Here is a 20573-nt window from a genome sequence, read left to right on the forward strand (position 1 = left end):
CTACACAATTAGGCTGTTAAAAAAAACACAGTTGATTGGCAATCTAACGTAGATTTTCATCTTCTCAGTGTGTGCTGGTACGCCCCGCCCACAAAGTTAGGAAACCGACTTAAAACACGCTCCCCTAGTTTTCGTCTTTGATCATTTCTTTGATCATTTCTTGTCTATCAGCTCGTCTCCTGACGGGGCTGCCCCAGGAGACTTATGCTTATCACCCCTGGCAACGGTGTGTCTCTGGAGGCTTTGACCCAACCTTCCCCCAGGTGGGAGCAGCCCCACAACACGACACCAGCCGTGGGGTGGCTGAGTGCTCAGTGGCCTCTGGGCTTGTGCTGCTGGCTTGTGTGCAGCCTCTGACAATGTCCCACGAAATGGCTTCGCCCCTGTGGTGTGCTGGTGGTGGTGGTGGTGGTGGGTCGAGCAGCTTCCCCCATCCCCCCCAAAAGGCTCTAAGAGCTTCCTGTAATTGTACAAACCCAGCAAATACCAACAGGGCTGGAGGGATACAGATAAGCATCGATACTTACTACTTAAAGAATGAAGTACCTGACATAGTTTCTAAGAGTTCAACTAACGAATGGAAATGTAATGTATGGTTAATGTAGGAAAAACGTACCATTTGACCCTCAGAAGTAAACATTAAATAGAAGTCAAATGGAAGTCTAGGACGTGGAAAGACAAAAAGAGGGGGAAGAAAAGGAAGTATGGAAAAGGAGAGAAAAAAGATGACCAGGTAAAGATTTAAAATTCCTCAGATCTATGCCAAGAGGAGACTGACGTTCAGACGTTTCCTCCCCGTCTCACAGGGACAGAGACCGTCCTAGGAAAAGGGACATTGTATTAAAATGGAGCGGTGTCTGAGCCGGCCCTACTTTTATCCGAGGCTGCTTTATCAGAAATATAAACGGATGATTATTTCTGTCTCTTTTTATTTGTCTTTTTGCATTTTTTAACAAATAATTTTTGGTAGCTTGTCTGTGTTATATTTTGACTCATAAAATAGCATCCCTAATTTGGTGTTGCACAGTCCCACGTCTGTGTCACCTCCACTCCCAGAGTTTGATCCGCTGGCTTTCGAAAATCGGCCCTCATCGACTGCTAGAAAACCTCTGATTATAAAACAACGTCCCTTCCCGGCTTCAAACCTTCCAAGTGGTCTACAAGGGGCCCCAGCGCGTCCGGTTCCACCCCGCGACTGTGCCGGGGTCCCCAGGGCCCAGATCTGCCGGGCACTGAGGCGGCGGCCAGCGGGGGCCCTGTGGCCACACGGCCTACACTTTGTCCTTGAATTTCTCCAGATAGTTTCTGAGCTCTTTGGGGGCGCCCACGTCCAGGTCCTGGCACACCCATTTGATGTCTTCGTCGTTGCCGCCCAGGATGGAGTTCACCGTGGGGCAGCTGTCGTCCAGGGGGATGGTGGTGAAGGTGGTGAACTTCACCTTCTTCCGCTTGGACGTGGGCGAATGCAGGGGCTCGTGCTTCTGGTCGCGGCCCGGCCTGGCTCCTGCCTCGGCCGGCCTGTGCACCTGGCCCTGCACGTGCTTCTGCGAGCCCCCGTTGAGCAGGAGGCGGTTGCTCTCCTCGCAGGTCCCGGGCCCGCGGTCTATGACGGTCGTGCGCTCGTCAGGCGGGGGTGGCCCGTCGCCCGCGGTCTCCAGGAGCTCGGCCTCGTTGCCCAGCCAGACCCAGTCGTGCGAGTGGCTCACGGACGCCTGTCCCTCCAGCGGCAGCTGCTTGTGCCGGTACTTGAGGGCGAAGGTGGTGCAGTTGATGAGGAACACCAGGATGGCCAGGCAGAAGACGCCCAGCAGGGCGTACATGCCGATCTCCAGGTCGCTCAGGCCCCGGGCCGCCGGCTCCAGGCCGCTGTCCCCCAGCCCGGCCCCGGCCCCGGCCTGCGGCAGGTCCACGCGCGCCGGGAAGTTGCTGAAGTCGATGGGGATGGTCTGCAGCCGGCCCTCCGCGGGTGGCCGGGCCCCGTCCTGCCGGCCGTCCTTGGCCGCCTTGTTGTCCAGCAGCGGCCGCGCCGTGGGGCTCCCTCTGCGGAGGGAGCCCTCCTCTCGCTCTGCGGACGAGCTGCCCTGGAACTGGCCGTCCTGGCCTGCGCGCTCGGGGTCCGGGCCCTTCTGCCGCCGGTCACTGGCGTGGTTCTTGATGTCACCCTCACCATCGTCGTTGTCGTCTCCCCTGCCGGGGCTGGAGTCCGCGTCGTTCGGGCCAAACTTGACCCTGACGTGGCCAACGCCCACGGCTAGGACACTCTTGCGTTTGGATTTTTGGCAGGCCTCTGCGATGGTCAGGTCCACTCGGACCAGGGGCCCTTGGCCTGCCCCTTCGGCCACCACAACGGGCCACAGGGGGGAGCGGGCCTGGGGGACGGACACCACGGCCTCATCCAGGGAGGTGGCGGTCAGGGTGAAGTCCTTGGGGTCGTAGATGTCCAGAGGCGTCACTGAGCCGTCGCTGAACTGGAGCCAAGTGCTGACCACGGCTTCCTGCAGGGAGAGAGCCAGTTAGGGACCATTGGTGTGTGTGTGGGGGTCTTCCCTTAGGTCCCCACCCGTCCCCTCCTAGGACAGAACCCAAAGAAACTAGGCAGAACTCAAGATCCGGAAGTGATGGTTGATGAATCTGGGGAGAAAACATTCAAGTTTTACATCAAGACCGGAGAATCACTTTAATCTAAACAAGAATGAATGCAGATATGCAGTGACAGCTCCTGGGTAATCCTTACCGGGGAAAAGCCCACAAACAGCCCTGAGATGAGGGCCCGCTGGCCTTAGTGACATCACCGAGCATGTGGCCGGGTCTTCAGTCCCCTCCTGCTCACGCTGAGGGTCTCAGAAGGACCCTTCTGATAACACTGAGTTCAGTGTATTGCACCAACTGCATCACCCACGGGCATCTCTCCATCTCCAGACCCTTCATCACTTCTGCAAAGTCCCTTTGCCCTGTAAGGTGACAGCGTCACACGTCGTAGGGCTGAGGACGTGGCCAGGTCTGGTGTGCCGTTATTCCACCTGCACGATGCTGCTGACAGCTGCCACGTCCATCGTGCCTCCTGGAGAGGAGCCACGCTCTGTTTTTCCTGTGTCAACTCATTTCACAGTCACATAGATAAGGTGGGTGCTATGATTATCGGATTTCTCACTCTGCAGGTGAGGAAGCTGAGTCATGGAGGCAGGAAGCAGCTGCCCCAAGGTTGCACAGCTGAGTGATGGGCTGGGGTTTGACCCAGAAAGGCTGTTTGGAGGCTTAACGTCCTTGCCGGTCGGCCTCCTGGCTGCCTGGGCCTCCCAGGCCACTGACCAGGCCAGTGATTGAAGGAAGCAATTTTGATGTGTCTGGAGTCCTTCCCTGTCCTCCAAGAACAGGCATCGAGGGGTCTGACCTTCATTTTTCTGATCTTTCCGTGGATGTGTGTTAACAGCCTCCTGTGTGTCCGGCCCAACACCGAGGGTTCTCTGGAGAGAAGACTGACGGAGCCAGAGAGTGAGTGAGCGAGTGCACAACAGTGTTTATGGCGGCCGGCTGGACGTGTACGGGAGGCGGGCTGGGACGTTAATTCTGCGTAGGTTGGAGCATGCCGAGCTTTCCTTTTGAGTGTACAGCCAGAGAGCTCCTTGGGAATGGGGAGGAGAGCGGTGATGGGCGACCAGGAGGGCAAGGGGCGGGCGCTGGCCGTGAAAGGGGGCCAGGAGCGCGCCTGTTAGTGCGCTGGACCAGGTGCAGGTGAAGGGCAGAGTGGGGAAGGAAAGAGCAGTGGGTGGGAAGCGCTGGGAGCCCCAGGGGTCTGTCATCCACAACGAGTTCAGCGTCTCTTCATCTCCTGGCCCCTGGACATGATGGCAAAGGGCGGAGCATTTGGAGTGAGAGTTTTGAATTAAATACGTGGACCCAGTGTTTCCCTGGGAACCTTTTTTTTTTAACCAATCCTTCTGGGCCTCAGTTTCCCCAAACGAAAGTGAGAATGTGAATACCTAAAGCATGGGGTCTGAGACGGGCGTTCATTTGGCCTGTCCAGTTCCCATTCCTTTCGGGCAAGGATCAAAACACCAATATTTCCTTTAGAGAACCACATTTTCTCCATTCAGAGTCTGTCTGTATATGGGTGGGGGACTCCACCCCTCCGGTTCAGAGGTGGGCATGTGACCAACGTGTGGCCAGTCTGAACATTCCCCTACCCTGTTCACAGAGATTGGCTAGAAAGGGGCCAATCACATGGCCGAAACCAGCCAACGGGATGTGACCCCTGGGCCTTTGCTGGAGCCACAGAGGAAAAGCTTGTTTCTCCTGGTCCAGCTGAGTTGGGATGAAGCCTGCAATGGGCAGTGGCCATCCTGCTGGAACAAGAGCCAGCACAGAAGCAGGAAGAGTTATGAGGTAGAGAGAAAGTCTTAAGGACATGTTCCAACAACTAATTCGACTGGCTGAGAATAAATCACGTAGAACTAGGTAAAAACATACAAAAAGGAGATGCCAATCCCAGGAATCAGACGGAGAAGGAAGACATCCTGGGATGGAGGCTGCCGAAAGCTGTCGCTGAGGTGGCCTGAGGGGTGTCAGGGCTGCTCAGAAGACCTCCTGGCCAGTGGCTGGGACGTCCATGCCCACCAGGGACGTGCCACCTGGGGAGGAGACCCTGGGCGTAAAGCCACGGCTATGGAGAGGCAGGGCTGAGGCGTGAGGGAAGCCTTCCCACTGGCCAGAGACACGCACCGGTGCTTGGTGCTTGGAGCTCTGGGTCGGGAAATGTTTCCCCTGGGAGTGGGTTTGGAGTCTGAGCTCATCCCACCTGTATGACACAGCAGCTGCAAGCAAAGCCGGAGGTGCAAGTTGGACCCGTGCAAATGCAGGAATTCCTCAGGCACAAAACAGAGCAACCACAGCTCGAGGGGTGTTCATGATAAGAAAAATAATAATTATAATCCCTATGATGGAAGCCTCTCCCACGAGCAAGAATCATAAAGAGTTCACGTAAAAGGTCAGCAGACCAAGGATTTGAGATAATAGGACAAATGAAAAAGACTATAAAATAAACCACCACCACCAACAAAAGAGCCTATGAAACACAACTGTTAAAGGGACATGAAAAGGAGTGGAAACCATACTGAAAAAGTGGGAGTGAGTGGAAAAACAAAAGGGAGATGTGAAAAGAACCACACAGAACTTCTACCCTGTTTCCCCGAAAATAAGACCTCACCGGACAATCCGCTCTAATGCGTCTTTTGGAGCAAAACTTAATATAAGATCTGGTATTATATTATACTGTATTATGTGAGACCCGGTCTTATTTTACTATAATCCACGGGCTTACAAATCATTCAGAGTTTGCATTTCAAAGTTGAAACTACCAAGAACAAGGTGCCAGCCTTCTCCACCCCAAAGGCAGAGAAAAAACAAGAAAAAAAACCCCCACAGTCTGCAAGTTCATCTTGGCTGACTTTTCATCTTAAATTACTTTTTCTTCACAAACTCTAGACAGAGAAAGAACTTAAGGGAAAGCACACGCCCTGAATGGCAGCCGGTCTGAGTAGATCCCTCAGAACACCGTGGGCTTGCCGAAATCCTGTGTGATTGACACGGAGTCCTTCCATTAGGGAATTTCAGCGAGGCCAGAACATAGCGTTTTCACAGGAGAAGCCAATGCATTTTCCCCAGAAAGGAGACAGTCTGCATGACCTAAAATCACACATGCCCAGGAGCGATTTCCTGGTCTGTCCTGTCGAGTCACGTCCGCAAATCCGGTGACCGGCATCCATACATCCCCGAGTCAGTGCTGGGGTCTCCGATTATGACCCGCGATGAAGATGGCTGGGTGACATTGGCGGGGACCAGTGGCTTTGCCCCATGCCAGGGAGGTGGCAGGCCAGTCGTCCCTCATTAATTACCCATTCTCAGCAAATAGCTTCATGCGTACTGCTGTCTCCCCACTTTCCTCTGCGCTTTATGAATCAGGAGAGGCCGTGCCGATTGGGACAGCCGTGGATGTGAACGTAATCCAGTCACATGGATGGATGCTGGGGGACAAAGTCAGCGACTGCCGTGATTACGTGATGCCATGTGGCACAGTTGACCCGCAGAGAAGGAGGTGTGCCCGGACGGCCTGGGGGAGCCTGGGGAGGCCGTGTGGCCTTTGGAAGCACAGGGACTTCCCTGCGCTGGTTTTGAGGCTGATGGAGGGTTGGAGGTGACAAGGGGTGCGGGGGCCTTAGGATGCACAGCAGCTCCCGGCCAACAGCTCGCAAAGCAGTGGACGCTTCAGCCTTACCGCCACAGGAGCCGCGTTCTGCCAACCGACACTGAGCATGCGGGTAACAGCCCAGCGGCCGCGGCTCTCAGCCCGTGAGACGCCCAGCCCGGAACCCAGCGGAGCCCCCCGCACCGCTGACCTGCAGAACTGGGAGCTAATAAGCGGGTGCTGTCTTAAGCTGTGGTGTGTGTGGCGATCTGTGACACGGGAGCGGGTCACTAATACACCGTGAGCACTAGGTGTGCCGTGGCTCCGTTTCATCACAGACCCCGCTGCTTGGACAAGTTGCCCCAAACCTGGGTAGGAGGTAGGACGAGAGCCTTTGTCTGCACTGACTTGGCCTCAGGCTGGAACGAGGTCCTGTGGCCCCTCCCCCACTCCCTCTCCTTCTGCCCAGTCGCCCTGCTGTCCCCACCCTGCCACCTGAGCTCCCACCTGTTTGGGGGCCCGCAGCAGCTCCTCAGCCGTGGCCACAGCTGTGATGGCCTTGCTGTTCTCCGCGCTGGGATGGAGCGTGACAGACAGCCCAGCCACCAGCTGGATCGCCAAGTCTGTCACCGACACTTTGTCATCTAACACGGTGACTGTCTTCTCTGCCAGGATGGAATCAGACAGTGGGGACAACACCTGTGCGATTAGCGGGACACAAGACAGATCTGTCACACACGTTTCCATAGTCAGAAACTTCCCCAGCAAATGCTCCCTTCATCCCAAACAGGCCTGAGGTCCAGAATGCAGGGCGAAGGATTCAGGTACCATGTTCACCTTGTATGCCTGCCCATACGGTGCCTTTGTGAGAATCAGAAATAGTCACCCATTGTTCCCAAGACACTAGGTCTGTCTGTCAGAAAAGTGGAATAAACATCAAAACCCATCCTGTTTTTAAAAGGAAATGACCCCTTCCACTTAGATGAGGCCCCCTTGTATGGTGCACAACCTGGGTAACTGGACAAGGGTATCCTGCTGGTTGGACTCATGAAGAGTTGCGTACAAACTGACTTCGTGCAGCCTGAATCACATTCTAGGTGAACTATAGAATTCACAGGGAGAACTGAATTATAAATAGTCTATGCTCCCATCACACCCCCAGTGCAACGTATCCTCTGCTGAAACATGACTTTCTGCCCATCTCATAAGCCCAGTGTTGGACTTGAGATGTCCAGGTGAAGTGACAGAGAGGTACCAGTCATTCCCACATATGGTGGTCAGGAGAGGATCTAGAAGGACATTCCAAAAAGACGGAGTCAGAAGGGTGGGACGTGAGGGCTTGTGGAGAAGGCCCTCCACGCCTCGGAGGTCTGTCCTGAAACCCCACCGTTCTATACATTTCCTTGAGCAGAAGAGATAGTAGGACTTGGAAGAGCGTTTGTTGAATGACTATGTGGTGAATGACAGAATGACTTCAGGAAAGAAGGGAGGAAAGGACACGTCTTCCCGTGGCCGCTGGTGGAGGACTGCAGAGTGGGAGGGTTATTCCCAGGGGCGTGCTGGAAAGTGGAGCTAAGAGAGGAGGGTCACAGGCAGGATGGGGAGTGCTGGGCAGTGGTGGGAATAAACGCTGCAGCATCCAGAGAGGGTCGTGTGGGGTGCCACGTGCCACCACCTTCTCCATTCTATTTGGAAGGAGATCGGGACTCAACGAGTTGGTCCAGGCTCACCTTCTGGTGTCCCCAGGAGGCCGTCACAGGGACAGGGCAGTGGCCACAGTGACCCACCCATCTCGCGCGTGTCCCCTGTGCCGGCACCAAGCTCAGTGCCGGGCACGCAGAATCTCCGAGCTCCTGCTTCCTACCTGGATGGTGGTCATCCCGACCTCACGCCCGACCAGGATCCTGCTGTCCTGCAGGGAGGCCACGTGCGGCTCCTCCAGCTTCACGAAGCCAGCCACCAGGTGGGTGATGTCCACCTGCCACTCGGGGCTGAGCAGGTGGCTGAGCTGTCCCCAGGGGCCGGCGCCCTCGGCCACGAACTGGGTGAGGACACGCACGGTGGCGTGCTGGTACTGGAGGGCGCAGCCCCGGCCCCTCCTGTCCTCGTCCTCGTCATCCTCACTCTCTCGTGTGGGCCTGTGGGAAGGAGGAGGGGACGCCTCAGGCCCACGGATGCCGTCGGAGGGGCTCTGGCGTCACAGCCCTGCCGGCAGAGGGCCCTCAGCCTCCGAGACACAGCGGCCCCGGCAGGAGCCGCAGGAGCACACGGGAGCACGGAGCCTCAGTCATCTCCTTCCTGAGGACACGTGCTGATGAAATAGGGGCTTGAGAGCTAACATTTATGAAGGCTCCACTGCCCCTTACGTAGCTAATAGCCATGTGGCAATTTACAATTTCATTTCAATGGACGCAAATTACATACGTTAAGAAATTAAGTTTCTCAGTCACACAGGCTATATTCTGAGAGCTCCACGGGCCAGTGGCTACCACATTGGACAGCACGGTTCTAGCACATTCCACCAATGCAGGAAGTTATCTAGGACAGGATTGTATTATGCTCTTGAGCTGTGCCATTCAAAGCGCCACATGGATGAACTCTTTCCCATCCCATTACACTGTAAGGTAAAACTGTAATCATTCTCATGTTCCAGGCGGGGAAACTGAGGCCCAGAGACGGCAGGTAGCTCACCCAAGCTCACAGAGCTAGAAAGCAGCAGAGCTTGGATTCGAACCCAGCAAGTCTCCTCTGGGCCCTCTTCAGGGACATGGACAAATGCAGTCTCCGGGCCACTGACGACCACGAAATGGTCTGAAGTATTGGATGGATTCACGGCTGCCATCCTGGAGTCAGGCCTGATTTCTCCTTGTAGCAATGGGTTAGCATCTCACCGTCCCAGTTCCTCTCCTTGGGTGGACTGTAGCTCGGGCCTTAAAATGAAGACCCTGGTGCCTGGGAGACTGTCCGTAAAATGGCCCTGATGGTTTAGGACCAAGGACTGCAGGCAGGAAACTGGGAACTTGGCAGTGACTCTTACGTAGTCTACGAGGGGCCACAGAGCTGGGCCCACAAGACCCAGATGCCGACAGGACAACCCAGGGTCACACAGAATACACCAGAGGTTTAAGAGCAAACAGTAACCCCGTGGCCCAGTAAAATGCAATTAAATTTTAGCAAATAATTTGATATGCACAGAGCTTTGCACAGCTTATGGATATTCATAAGGTGCAGAAATAGGAATGACGGTTTCGCTTACAGAAAGTAAACCAAAAGTCAAATCCTCTGGGGGCTTAGGGGTGAGAAGAATGCGTAAGATCTGTCGCTTCCTTCTGGGGGAGGCTCGTTCAGGAGACAGACGACTGGAGGCCCACGTGTAGGGGGCACGTGCGGGCAGCCTTCCTGCCTGGCTGGGCTGTCCTGGCCTAGGTCGCCTCAGAGCATTGTTGTTTGGCTGCAGGAAACTGCACCTACTACATGCACCTACTATGTGCCGGTCCTTGCCTGGCTCCTCGAGCCTTTGTTATGGGGCTCACCTCTTACTGGCCATGATGGGGACCCTCCAGCCCTTGATCTGGCTCAGCTCCGTGTCCGAGACCTCTATCTGCAGGGGCAGCCTGGGCACCCACACGGTGACGTGCAGGGGGGCGCTCAGGTACTGGTACGTGAAGTTCACCATCGCGTCCACCTTGCCTTTCATTTCTTTTCCGTTGACAAAGACGTAGTCGCAGCGGTCGGACACCTGCAAAGACAGAGAGGGGACGGAGGGGTTCACGGGACCCTTGTTCCACTCGCTTTTTCCTCTTGCAAAGCACATATGCTTAATTTAGGCTCGTCCCAAAGCACAAGCTGAGACAAGTGCAGTTTGTTAACTTGGTAGGTGACCTTGGGGGGACGGCCAGGAGCAGAGTGAGGGAGACAGAGAAAGAGCGAAAGTCAACAGAAAGGTGCATTTTTGCATTTGCTGCTGTGACCACTGGGCTGTTTCTCCAGGGCTTCATGAGACACCCAGAAAAGTGTCCACCTGAAGGGTCAGAGGCAGCATGGTCACCCACCAGCTCCTGTCTCTCCCTGGGTAAGGGCTGTCCTGGAGGTTAACTCCCTGCACTTTCAGGCTGACACACAGACCCCGGGCATCGGAAAGCAGTGTGAGGTGGGACTGGGTGCAGTCACAGTGACCTTGAACCCTCACAGAAGTGCAGCTGGGACTATGGGTAGGCCGAGGGGATGTGCCGTGGGCACCACGGGGGTCTGCTCCCCAGGCTGACATCTGCTCAGAGAATGAGCGCACTCACCTGCCACCCCACCTGGCCTCCCAGGACCCCAGGGGCTTGTACTGCCTTCCTCGCCGTCAGGACACTCACCGTCCCTACACTTGTCTTCCAATCACACAGCCCTGACAGTCCTGCGGGACACGCAGGTTTCACACGTGCAGTTCCCTCTGCCGGGGAACGCCTTCCCTCCGTTTGGTGGCCTGGCCAGGTACCTCCCCTGACACCTTCGGATTGTTTATGTATTTGTATTGTGATTGTTCCTCCGTAAGTGGCAGCATCAAATTAGTGACTACCAGCCTATGTTTCCTTCCTTTCTATTCTTCCCTTTGCTTTCCCCGTTATTAATAGATCTTTGCAGATAGAGCACAAAGCAAGACAAACATACAGAGAAAATGAAACTAAAAGCTTGCATGTGTTTGGATTTTGCGTTCCAAAGACTCAACCCTTAGACACGAGTCCATATACAGCCCCAAGGACAGTCTCACGTGGCAGAGAAACCAAAGGAAGATTCCGGCCTCTGGGGAGGCTGGAAGGGGCACAGAGTAGGACCACATCAGAGGGCACCCATGTGCACTCTGACTGAACATGGGTGCCCCCAGGAACTGCAAACAGAAGACCCGAAGACTAGAAACCCTCTCCCCCAACCTTGGCAATAGTTAAGTCTCCTGGAAATTAGACTGGGATTATTTTCGTCCACCTAAATGAATTGGGAACTGAAAACAGAAATCAAGTTGGGTTATAGGGAAACATGACCCGTCTTGCATGCCAAGTTTATGGGGGATGATTTAAACTGGCCCATGGGCCTATAGCACCCGCTAAACCGTGAAATCCTTGAAGGCAAGAAGTACGTCTTGTTTATCTTTGGTCTCTTGGTTCCAGCAGGAACTCAGCGAAGTGGATACTGAATGGATGGAGGGATGGATGATGGATGGATGGATGAATGAATGGATGGATCATGGAGGGAGGGATGATGGGCAGCCGGATGGATGGATGAGTGGGACCCGTTCTTCATAGGAATTCCCACTTTAAGACAACCAAACAGAATCTTGGGGTGAGGGGAGATGTGTGAGAGACTGAGATAAGACGAAGCCAAGAGCAGTGGAAACACAGGAAGTTAACCCGGAAGCGTGTAGGAAGCCCTCACGCAGCGTGTGCTCACTTCTTTGGGGTTACTGACCCTTGGAGCGTACACACAACGACAGCTCTTGCTATAGAAACGCACGTGCAAAGTGTTCGGTAACATTTCAGAGAATGAAGTCACCCACGGACTTGTCACAAGGCACTGTCACTGCCCAAGTGCTTATCTGACTCTGTCGGAGCCGCCAACGGTGGACCCAGCTAAATAACACCCAACACTGAGCAGTGAGCACCTCTGGTCACACTCTCTTTCCACAGCTTCCAGGAACGATGAACGGCCACTCTGGGCCCAGTGTTCCTCTTCAGTCCGCACTTCTGTTCAGAGGAGCAGCTGGGAGGGCTGGGCTAGGAGACTCCCTCCATCTGCTGGGGACAGTGGCACGGAGCAGTTGGGAGGGGACCACACGGGTGGGTCTTTTCACGCACGGTCAAGAGTGGTTTAAAAATGCGTACGTCCTGATGAAGGGTGGAAACCCATTTTAGTCGCTGTCCCAGGCTTGTCATTAGCATGTAAACACCATCTTGGACCTGGGCAGCCATTAGCATAACTGCCAGGCAAGAGTTGTATCAGTAATCACTTCTTTAATCAATGTTGTAATTTACAGACCATTGACTTTCCTCATTTATTACCTTTCTGAGCTCTGGTGGGAGGGAACCTGGCTGCTCCAGAATATATAAATAATTAAGAGGAACACCAAGGGGAGAAGCGGCGTGTGCAATGGAGCCAGTGGCACGGCTGTTCCGGAAGGTGCGATAAACACCTGGGAAAGTCTCAGGACGCATTCATCAAGTCCTAAGTGACTACACTGGCACCAGGGTATCACAAAATGAGCTGGCTCGTCAGCAAAAAGGGACCCCAAACCCCACAGGAATCTTTTCAGTATCCAGGCTTGATTTCCGGAAACCGTTTTCCTCTCTCGTTGTGGGTTCTGGGAAGCCCACAGAGAAAACTGCCCTCCGGACGCTGCTCCCTCTGACATGTAAACGACACAGGCTGCATGCACGGTGGCCCCTGCACCAGCCACCGATGTCTGCTGCTCAGGACCTGCAGGGCCGGTGGGTCACGTGGGCTCTGCTCGAGCTGCACGTGGTCAGCTGACATCTCCTGTTGTCACTCAGGCCTCGGCAACTTGCTGCCTCCCAGGGGAGAGAGTCGGGATCACCTCCCAAGCTGGTCACCCGCTGACGTCCAGCACAACTTCCGTCTGCACGCCCTCAGCCACGCAGGTTGTGAAACCTGCGTGTGCAGCAGGGAGGGTCGTCACGCACACGGCTGGGCCACCCCCAGAGTCTCAGGTGGAGCAGGTCTGGGCGGCGCCAGTGTCTGCACGTCTAACAGGCCCCATGTCTGCAGGCCCCAGCTGGAGACTCGCCCCCCCAAGTAACGCAATGGCCCTTCTTCTACGTTCTGTTTCCATGGCATGTAGCCATCCTGTCTTCTGTCCCAGAAGACCACAGACGGCGCGGCTCACACAGCAGACGTTTATTTCACAGCCTGGAGGCTGGAGGTCCAAAGGTGCCCGCAGATCCAGTGTCCAGTGAGGATCTGCCTCTGGTTCATCGATGACACCTGGCTGTGTCCTCATGTGTGGAAGGGGCAGGAGCTCCCTGGGGTCCCTCTTCTAAGGGCACTAATCCCATCACGGGGCCCATGCTCATGGCCTCACCAGCTCCCCAGCGCCCCCCCTCCTACCACCATGACCTCAGGGGCTAGGACCTCAACAGGAATTTGGGGGGACACAAACATTCCACCCATAACACATCCCTTTCCTTACTGGTGCTTTAAATTCCATCCCCAGACTCTCCCCTAGGAGACAGGTGATGTCTCAGGAAGCTGCCAGGCCTGAGTGACAGTAGGGATGAGCTGACCACGCCCCAGGTCCCCCCCACATAGCAACTGCTCATCCAACATCTCCAATTGCATCTCTAAGTAGCATCTTAATATGTTCAGAAACCAAACTCCTGTGTTTTTGTTTGTTTGTTTTTGTTTTTTTGCCACATAGGAGAATGGGGGCTGGCAATAGAAATTAAGTTCAGAGACAGAAACATCAGATTCACAGTTCTTGTACTCCCGCTCTGTGAACCTAACACGCCGGATAGTCTCATAGAGAAATGATACCGTGTTTTATATCTGCAGCGGCCGTCCTCACTCAGCCTTCTCATCCTCGGCCCTCTCTGGAGGTTACTGGAATGAGAACGTCTCAGAGACCCTTCCTCTGACGTTTCTATTTACAATTGCAACTCCCCTGGACCTCCTAACCTCCTCCTGGCTTTATTCTCCCCTCACACTCATTTCCATCTCATCCATGATCCATCTTACCTTGTTATCATTTGTCCTCTCTCGCTAGAACATAAACTGTTGGATGACTAGGATTTTGTCAGTTATGTGCAGTGTTGTATCCATAGTGCCCAAAACCTGGCACATAGTAGGTGCTCAAGAAATAGAAGTTGAAAAATAAGCAAATGAACGAATGAATCAGAGCTTGCAAGGCAGCTGCCCTGGGTCACATTTGGCCTACACAGTGTGTTTACAATATCAGATTAGTTACCGGCATTGAAAAGCCATTACATTCAATTTTGTGACCAGCCTGAACCCTGGAAGCATTTGAGTTATCTACCCTGCTGTCGTGCTGGTCTCACAGACCAGATGGCGGGTTTAGGGGTGCTGCTGGGAGGGGCAGTGGCTGGCAGCTGGCCTTGGGGGTGTTGAAAACCAGCCTGAGAGATGGCTGTACCCCTTGGCAGGCTGCCTCCCCCCAGCGTTTGCTTTCTCCGCTGCTCTCCATGCCTCACCACCCATCATTGCTAAGTGCCAGCATTTACTGATTTATTTTGTTAGCAGTCTCTTAATTTTTATTTAGCACAATGTTCCCGGCCAGTAGTGTGCAAAGTGTGAACCCTGCCCTGTCAGGAGCTGGCCTGCAGGGGCTGCCGGGGAGCGTGCCCCTGGGACACTGCTTGGCTGCTCATTTCTCCATGCAAACCTCCGTCAAGCAACACTCTCCGTGGAGAATTAAAGGGCCAGAAATGGTCTCAATATCCCCAGGGCAGAGTGCTGCCAAGGCAACCGCAGTGTGGGGGAAAGGTGCTCAGGGATAGGTCTCTCCACACACTGCCCAACTCGGGGACACTCAGGCAGCCTGCTGCCACATGGCCTGATACGCACATACCCGCCTCACACGTGTGACATCCCTGTGCGCACACACGACGATGGACCTGCCTGCTTTGTGACAATAGCACATGTGCACTGAGAGTCTGCAGGGGACAGGGACCACACAGAGAGGTTTGCGTGGGTGACCTCACTGGGTCCTCTCCATTCATATTTCAAACAAGGTAACAGAGGCACAGAGAGGCAATGTAACAGGCCCAAGGTCACACAGCAGCGAGGAGGTGAGTCGGGATTTAAGCGTGGACAGTGGACCCCAGGGCTCTGCTCTCAAGCAGGATGACGCCCACTGGCTGTGTGCTGACTGCGTTGCTGTTCTGGCCTCTTCTCCCGGCTCTTCTACTGTGGGCGGCCTCCGTTTCCCCTTCCCATTCAATGTGGACCTGGCCACGTGACTCGTGTGGGCGAAAGAACACGGACAGAAGTGTCAGCTGAGCAGCCCCCGCTCAGGCTCAGGAGGTGTCGTGTATTTCTGCCAGCCTTTGGGACCTCGGCCACGAGAGGAACGTCTGCGAAGGTGGCCACAAGCAATGAGACCATCTTAGCCCAGCCTGCATCAGGGGCCAAACGCAGCCGAGCCTGCAGGCCACTGGACAGCCTGCGAATGCCCGAACAAGAACGAGTGACCACTTTTAGAGGAAACGGGACATCGGCATCATTTGCGACTCGGCACAGCTGACTGAGTGTTTCAGCAGCAGGGAGAGGGCAACCTCACGCAGCTCTCAGAGCTTCCATCTCCCCTCTCTTCCCGCTCCGTCCTCCCTGCATCTTAGCCTTTCTCTCTCCTCCCTGGGCAGCGGGAGGCCACTGAGGGTGGGAGAGCCCTGCTCCCAGGTGTAGGACGAGCGTGGGGGTCTCAGGAAGCCTCCGTGCCAGAGCTTCTGGTCCTGCAGCTGTCACTTGCGCCTGGACCCAGCCCTGGGGGGTGAGAACCCTTTCCTTTCTCTGTTTCCCAGTGACCCTCGGGCTTAGCTCGCATCTTAGCCACAATTTCCCTCTCCCACAGCTGCCAGAGAGAAAGTTTACAGTTCCTGGAGGTCTCCGGGCAGCTTCAGCCGCCCCTCGTCACTGACGTGCATTGCAGCCCTTCCTGACATCTCTGGAAGTGAAGTAAAAGGAAGCCGGGAGACAAGTAGGTGCTAAGCAGTATCTCTGTCCCCTCCCTTCGTGCTGCTGCCTGCCTCTCGCTAGGACGGCAAACAGGACCTAAGTGGTGGGGCAGGAATCGGTTCTGCCGTAAATCACACTCTGCCCAGCTGGCACCGCAAGATGCTACCGAGGCCTGGAAATGCAGTGAGGTGCTGGGCCCCTGTCCACCGGGGAGCTGGCGGTGCCGGGCCGGGCCCCTGTCCACTGGGAGCTGGTGGTGCCGGGCCGGGCCCCTGTCCACCGGGAGCTGGCGGTGCCGGGCTGGGCCTGGCCACATGGGCCGATTGGACCGGCAGGCCTCTCCAAGGTGCCCCGTGTTCCTGAGGAGGGAAGTGCCCACTGGAGGCTGCACATGTGTGGTTGGGGCTCAGACTCGCTTGCTTTCAGCAATGCTTCCTGTGCTCCTACTATGCGCCTGCCATTCTGCTAGGTTCTGGCGATAGGAAGTGAGAGACAAGGAGCTCCCTCTCAGCAATTCACATTTTGGCAGTGTGGGGATAGCGACGACAAATAGGAGAAGACACTGAGGGCAATCACCGCCATGAGAAAAAGAAAACATGGTAGCCACGACCGAGAGGTGACATTCAGATGGAGTCTTGACTAGCAGGAAGGTGGCAACCCTGAGAGACTCGGGGGGCAGTGGTTTCCAGGAAGAGAGACTCCGTGAGAGCTAGCATTTATTAAGTGTCTGCAGTATGCCGCATTCTGTATGTGCGCACTGACTCCTTTCATCCTCACATAAAGCATTTTGTAGGTAAGAACGCAGAGGCACAGAGAGGTAGAATAACTTGTTCCAGGCCACACAGCCAGTAGGTGTTGGACTTGGGTTTGAAGGCTGCTGCGTAACGACAGCAATGCTCTCATTTTTAAAACATAATCTTTTCCAATTTAATTGGTGAAAAGTTATTTCAGTTCTTCCAGCTCCAATACGGTGGACATTGGTTATTTGGGCTGCCCAACATCCACTCATTTCCTGTGACACTTTTGAAAATATTTTCAGGGGACCCTCCCCAGATGCCCACGCTCACTCCATGTGCGTGGACCTGACCTCAGCTGCCCGGTGACACAGGGATTGGCCCCGAGGGACTCAGCCTGGCCCAATGACAGTGCCACCTCTCTGAGAGGGTCACAGGCGGAGCCCAGAGGAACTGATTCGGGAACGCCCTGAGCCTGAAGCCCACCCTGCCCTACACCTTCCATTCACACGAGTGTCTCCCCTTCTGTATTAAGACACTTTAAGAGTCTCAGTCATTCGACAACCGCATAATCCCTGATAAACATATGAGGGACGCCTGGAGGTTGGCACACAAGGCTGCCTGGGACCCAATCCTTGTTCTCAGATGGATTTCCGCTGAGGTCAGAGGGACAGACCTACGTGTGACGGTCAGGAGACAAAGCTAACACAGGGTGAGAACGCCTTTTCAGATCTGCACCTCCCGAGGCAAACCGGGCATGCGGCTCCACTTCGGACGTCTCCGCGCCGTGCTTTCCGGAGCTGGCCGGGCCCTTCCCTCCTGCCAAGGCCCTTCCCTCCCAGCTGCAGGGGCCCTGGCACTTCACAACCTCTGCTCCCCGCTGAGCAAACCCAGATGGAGTCTCACGTGGCTCACGTGAGGTCTGACTCATAAATAAGTGGTCTTATCTTTGTCAAAATCTTGGCTTAGAATACAGTGTTCTTTGTAGCTTAAGAGACAGGGTCAGAACAACCTGTTCCTTCCTGGCCAGTCCCGGGCACTTATTTCTGTCTGTCAGCCTCTCCTGGGAACAAATGAGTGCATAGGTCCTACCAGACGAGGGCTCTGGGTCTGTGTTTCTTGAAGAACTTTCTGCGAGGTTGGAAATGGCCAGTCTGCGAGCCATCCGATACGGTAGCCATGAGCAGCATGTGGCTACTGAGCACTTGAAATGTCCCTGGGGTGGACAGTGAAATAGCCACACATGGAAAGTGGCTGCCATGTGGGTAGGCACAGCTCTAGGCACATCTTCATATCCGTCCACGAGGAGAGCAGTGTGCTTTCAGACTTGTCAGAGCCCACGGGCAGCCTGAGACCTGTGGGCCTGGCAATCGGGCAGACCTGGGTTTGAATCGTGGCTCTGCCCCTCGCAGGCTGTGTGGCCTTAGGCAAGCCACTCAGCCTCTCTGAACCTGTTTCCTTATCTGTAAAATGAACTTATCATTGTATCTATCTCAGACTTGCCAGAGTGATTTATTTAAAACCCCAGCCAGAATGCCCTGCAGGGTCCGATCACTCCTAAAACAAACCTCTGAGCCTAGACTCCAAGGCCTCAGGCAGCCTGGCCCTGCTTGCATTTCCCAACCTTAGCAAGACTGACCTTTGGGGCCGGGTCCTTCTTTGTCATCAGGCTGTCCTAAGCATTGTAGGATGGTTACCAGCATCCCTGGACTCTACCCACTGGATGACAGTAGCACCGCCCCTTCCCTGAGCTGTGACAACCACCAGTGCCTTCACACATTGCCAGTGTCCCCGGGGGTCTACCTGGCTAGTAAGATGGCCTACATGAATGCACTGTCCTGCGTGCTTTAGTAACACTCACTACCACCTGATGATGTCGTATGAGTATGTCCCCATTTTGCAGACGAAGGAACTGAGGCTGGAGGAAGAACCTGTCAGTGGCAGCCCTCGGAGTCCAGCTGGGGGGCAGGACTGCCTCGCTTCACGGTGACACCTCCGGCCGAGAAGGGGGCAAGCCAGGCAGTGTTACTCAGCTGGATTCCAGGAACTGCTCTGCTGTCCTCGATTTTCTTTCTTTCTCAGAACCAAATGGCTCTTGAGGATAAAGACGTCCCAGCATGTCTTTCAGAGTCCCCTGGGTATGAGACGCACGAAAGGGGAACTCTTGCCATCTTGGGGAAAAGTCGGCCCATTTTCCCATTGGGCAAGGGGGTGCCACCCATAGCGACGATCAGACTCGCGGACTCTTTAAAACCATGGCTGTTTACTGGAAAACTGAGCTCTCTCAAGGGCTCAGAGGTGCGGAATGTACAGTAAGTTAGGTAGGGAGAGAGCTGCGTGCTGTCAGCCACCAGCACGGGGAAATACTCGGGCCTTGCTCAGGCGAGCTTGCTCTGCTCCGACCGGAGCTACCGCAGGCTCCTCTGTCACAGGGCAGCCGGCCGCTGGGTGCCCGAATGTGTTATTTTTAGCGCTGTGCTGGGGTCCATTAGCTGGGCTCTGGAGGTCAGACAGGCTACACAGCAAATTCAGTGAATGAACTTCCTTTAGCGATGCTTACGGTCCCCGTGTCCCCACTGTGGCGTGGGTGGTGCCCGTCCCGTGGCCGCAGGAGCTCCCAGGAAAAGCACGTGCAGGGCTTTGGACCAGGTAGGAGCCACCCGGGAACACACGGTGGGTGTCCCAGTGTCCGGATGGGGGCTGTGCACAGAGCACTGAACAAAATGGGGTACAGTCAGCAGCGGGCATTGGCAGTCATTGTTTGTCCTGCTGACTGGCCCAAATGTCCCCTCCTTGGAGACCACCCCATCCACAGTCACCAGCACAGCCAGGCCACACCTAGTGCTGCATTTCCTCTGAGGCCGTCCCTCCCACTGCCTGTCACCGTCTGCTGCCTCCATCAGAGGAGGCCCGCTCATCCTCACCCAGCTCTGTGGACTCAAGTTTCCATATTGCTTTGTCAACAGCCCTGGGCTTTATCAAGGCCAAGTTCGTTTCCCGAGGTAATTTTCAGTTTGAATACATTTATTTCCCTAAAGACACTGATTACATCCCTAGAAATACCAGCACTGGGGCTCCACATCAAACTCATTTAAGAGCAGCTAAGGGTAGTTATGTCTACAACTGTGATGAACCTTGTTTCTGGCTTTTATAGGCTGCAAGGTGGACTTCTGACCCCTCTAGAAAAGTCATCAGTGCTGCAGGTGTCCTTTCCAAGGGTGACACTTATCAAGGGTCCTGGCTCTTAGGGGAATTGCTAATCGGTCATAAAGGCGGATGATTGGCAAGGACGGGTGTGTCTGTGGCTGGGGTGGGGGTGGGCAGGGGAGGATAGGCTTCAGAGCCAAGCCAAGTGGCCCCCAGTTCTCCCTCTTAGCCAGTTACATTCCAGCCACAAGAAAGTGGGGTGACTGCCGGCCAGAATCAGAGTAGGGTTCCCTCAGAGCAGGGATTCTCAGTGGGGGTGGCTTTCCCTACCAGGGGACATTGAGTAATGTCTGGAGACATTTTTGGCTGTCATAACTCGGAGTGCTACAGGCATCTAGTGGGCAGAGCCCAGAAATGCTTCCAAACACCCTCTAATTCACAGGCCAGCCTGCAGAACAAAGAGTTACCTGGAACAGACTATCAGTAGTCCTGAGGTTGCAAAATCCTGTCTGAGAGTTTAGACGTGTGCTCCCCGAGACAGCAGCCACCCACCACGTGTGGTGAGGGAGCTTTGCAACGGGGCTGTCACAGGGCTGCCCTAAGTTTACAGTACACAGGATCTGAAAGGCCGAGGACAAAAACATGTAATGTCGCATTAGTGCTCTTACTATTGATTACTTGATAAATTATACTATTTTCATATGATAGGTTAAACACAGTGCATTCTTAAAATTAGATTCCCCTGTGTCTTTTTACTTTTTAGACTGAATGCTGGAGGATTTTAAATTTCGTATGTGGCTCACGTTGTGTGTCTATTGGATTTAGAA

The 20573-nt window shown here is 54.7% G+C and overlaps 1 protein-coding gene across 1 annotated transcript in view; it reads right to left on the reverse strand.

The window, feature by feature from the left end:
• Positions 1-731: 731 nt before the first annotated feature.
• The window catches only part of TMEM132C (transmembrane protein 132C), a 263536-nt gene continuing 243694 nt past the window's right edge, over positions 732-20573 (reverse strand). The window contains exons 6-9 of the mRNA XM_081037766.1: positions 9715-9920; positions 8046-8319; positions 6689-6880; positions 732-2495 (exon numbers count right to left, since the gene is read on the reverse strand). Coding sequence (XP_080893892.1) covers positions 1272-2495; positions 6689-6880; positions 8046-8319; positions 9715-9920 — 1896 coding nt within the window. The 3' untranslated portion in view covers positions 732-1271. The remainder of the gene's footprint in view (positions 2496-6688; positions 6881-8045; positions 8320-9714; positions 9921-20573) is intronic.

Source organism: Rhinolophus hipposideros (assembly GCF_964194185.1).
Source record: "Rhinolophus hipposideros genome assembly, chromosome: 24".
In the NCBI taxonomy this organism is placed as follows: domain Eukaryota; kingdom Metazoa; phylum Chordata; class Mammalia; order Chiroptera; family Rhinolophidae; genus Rhinolophus; species Rhinolophus hipposideros.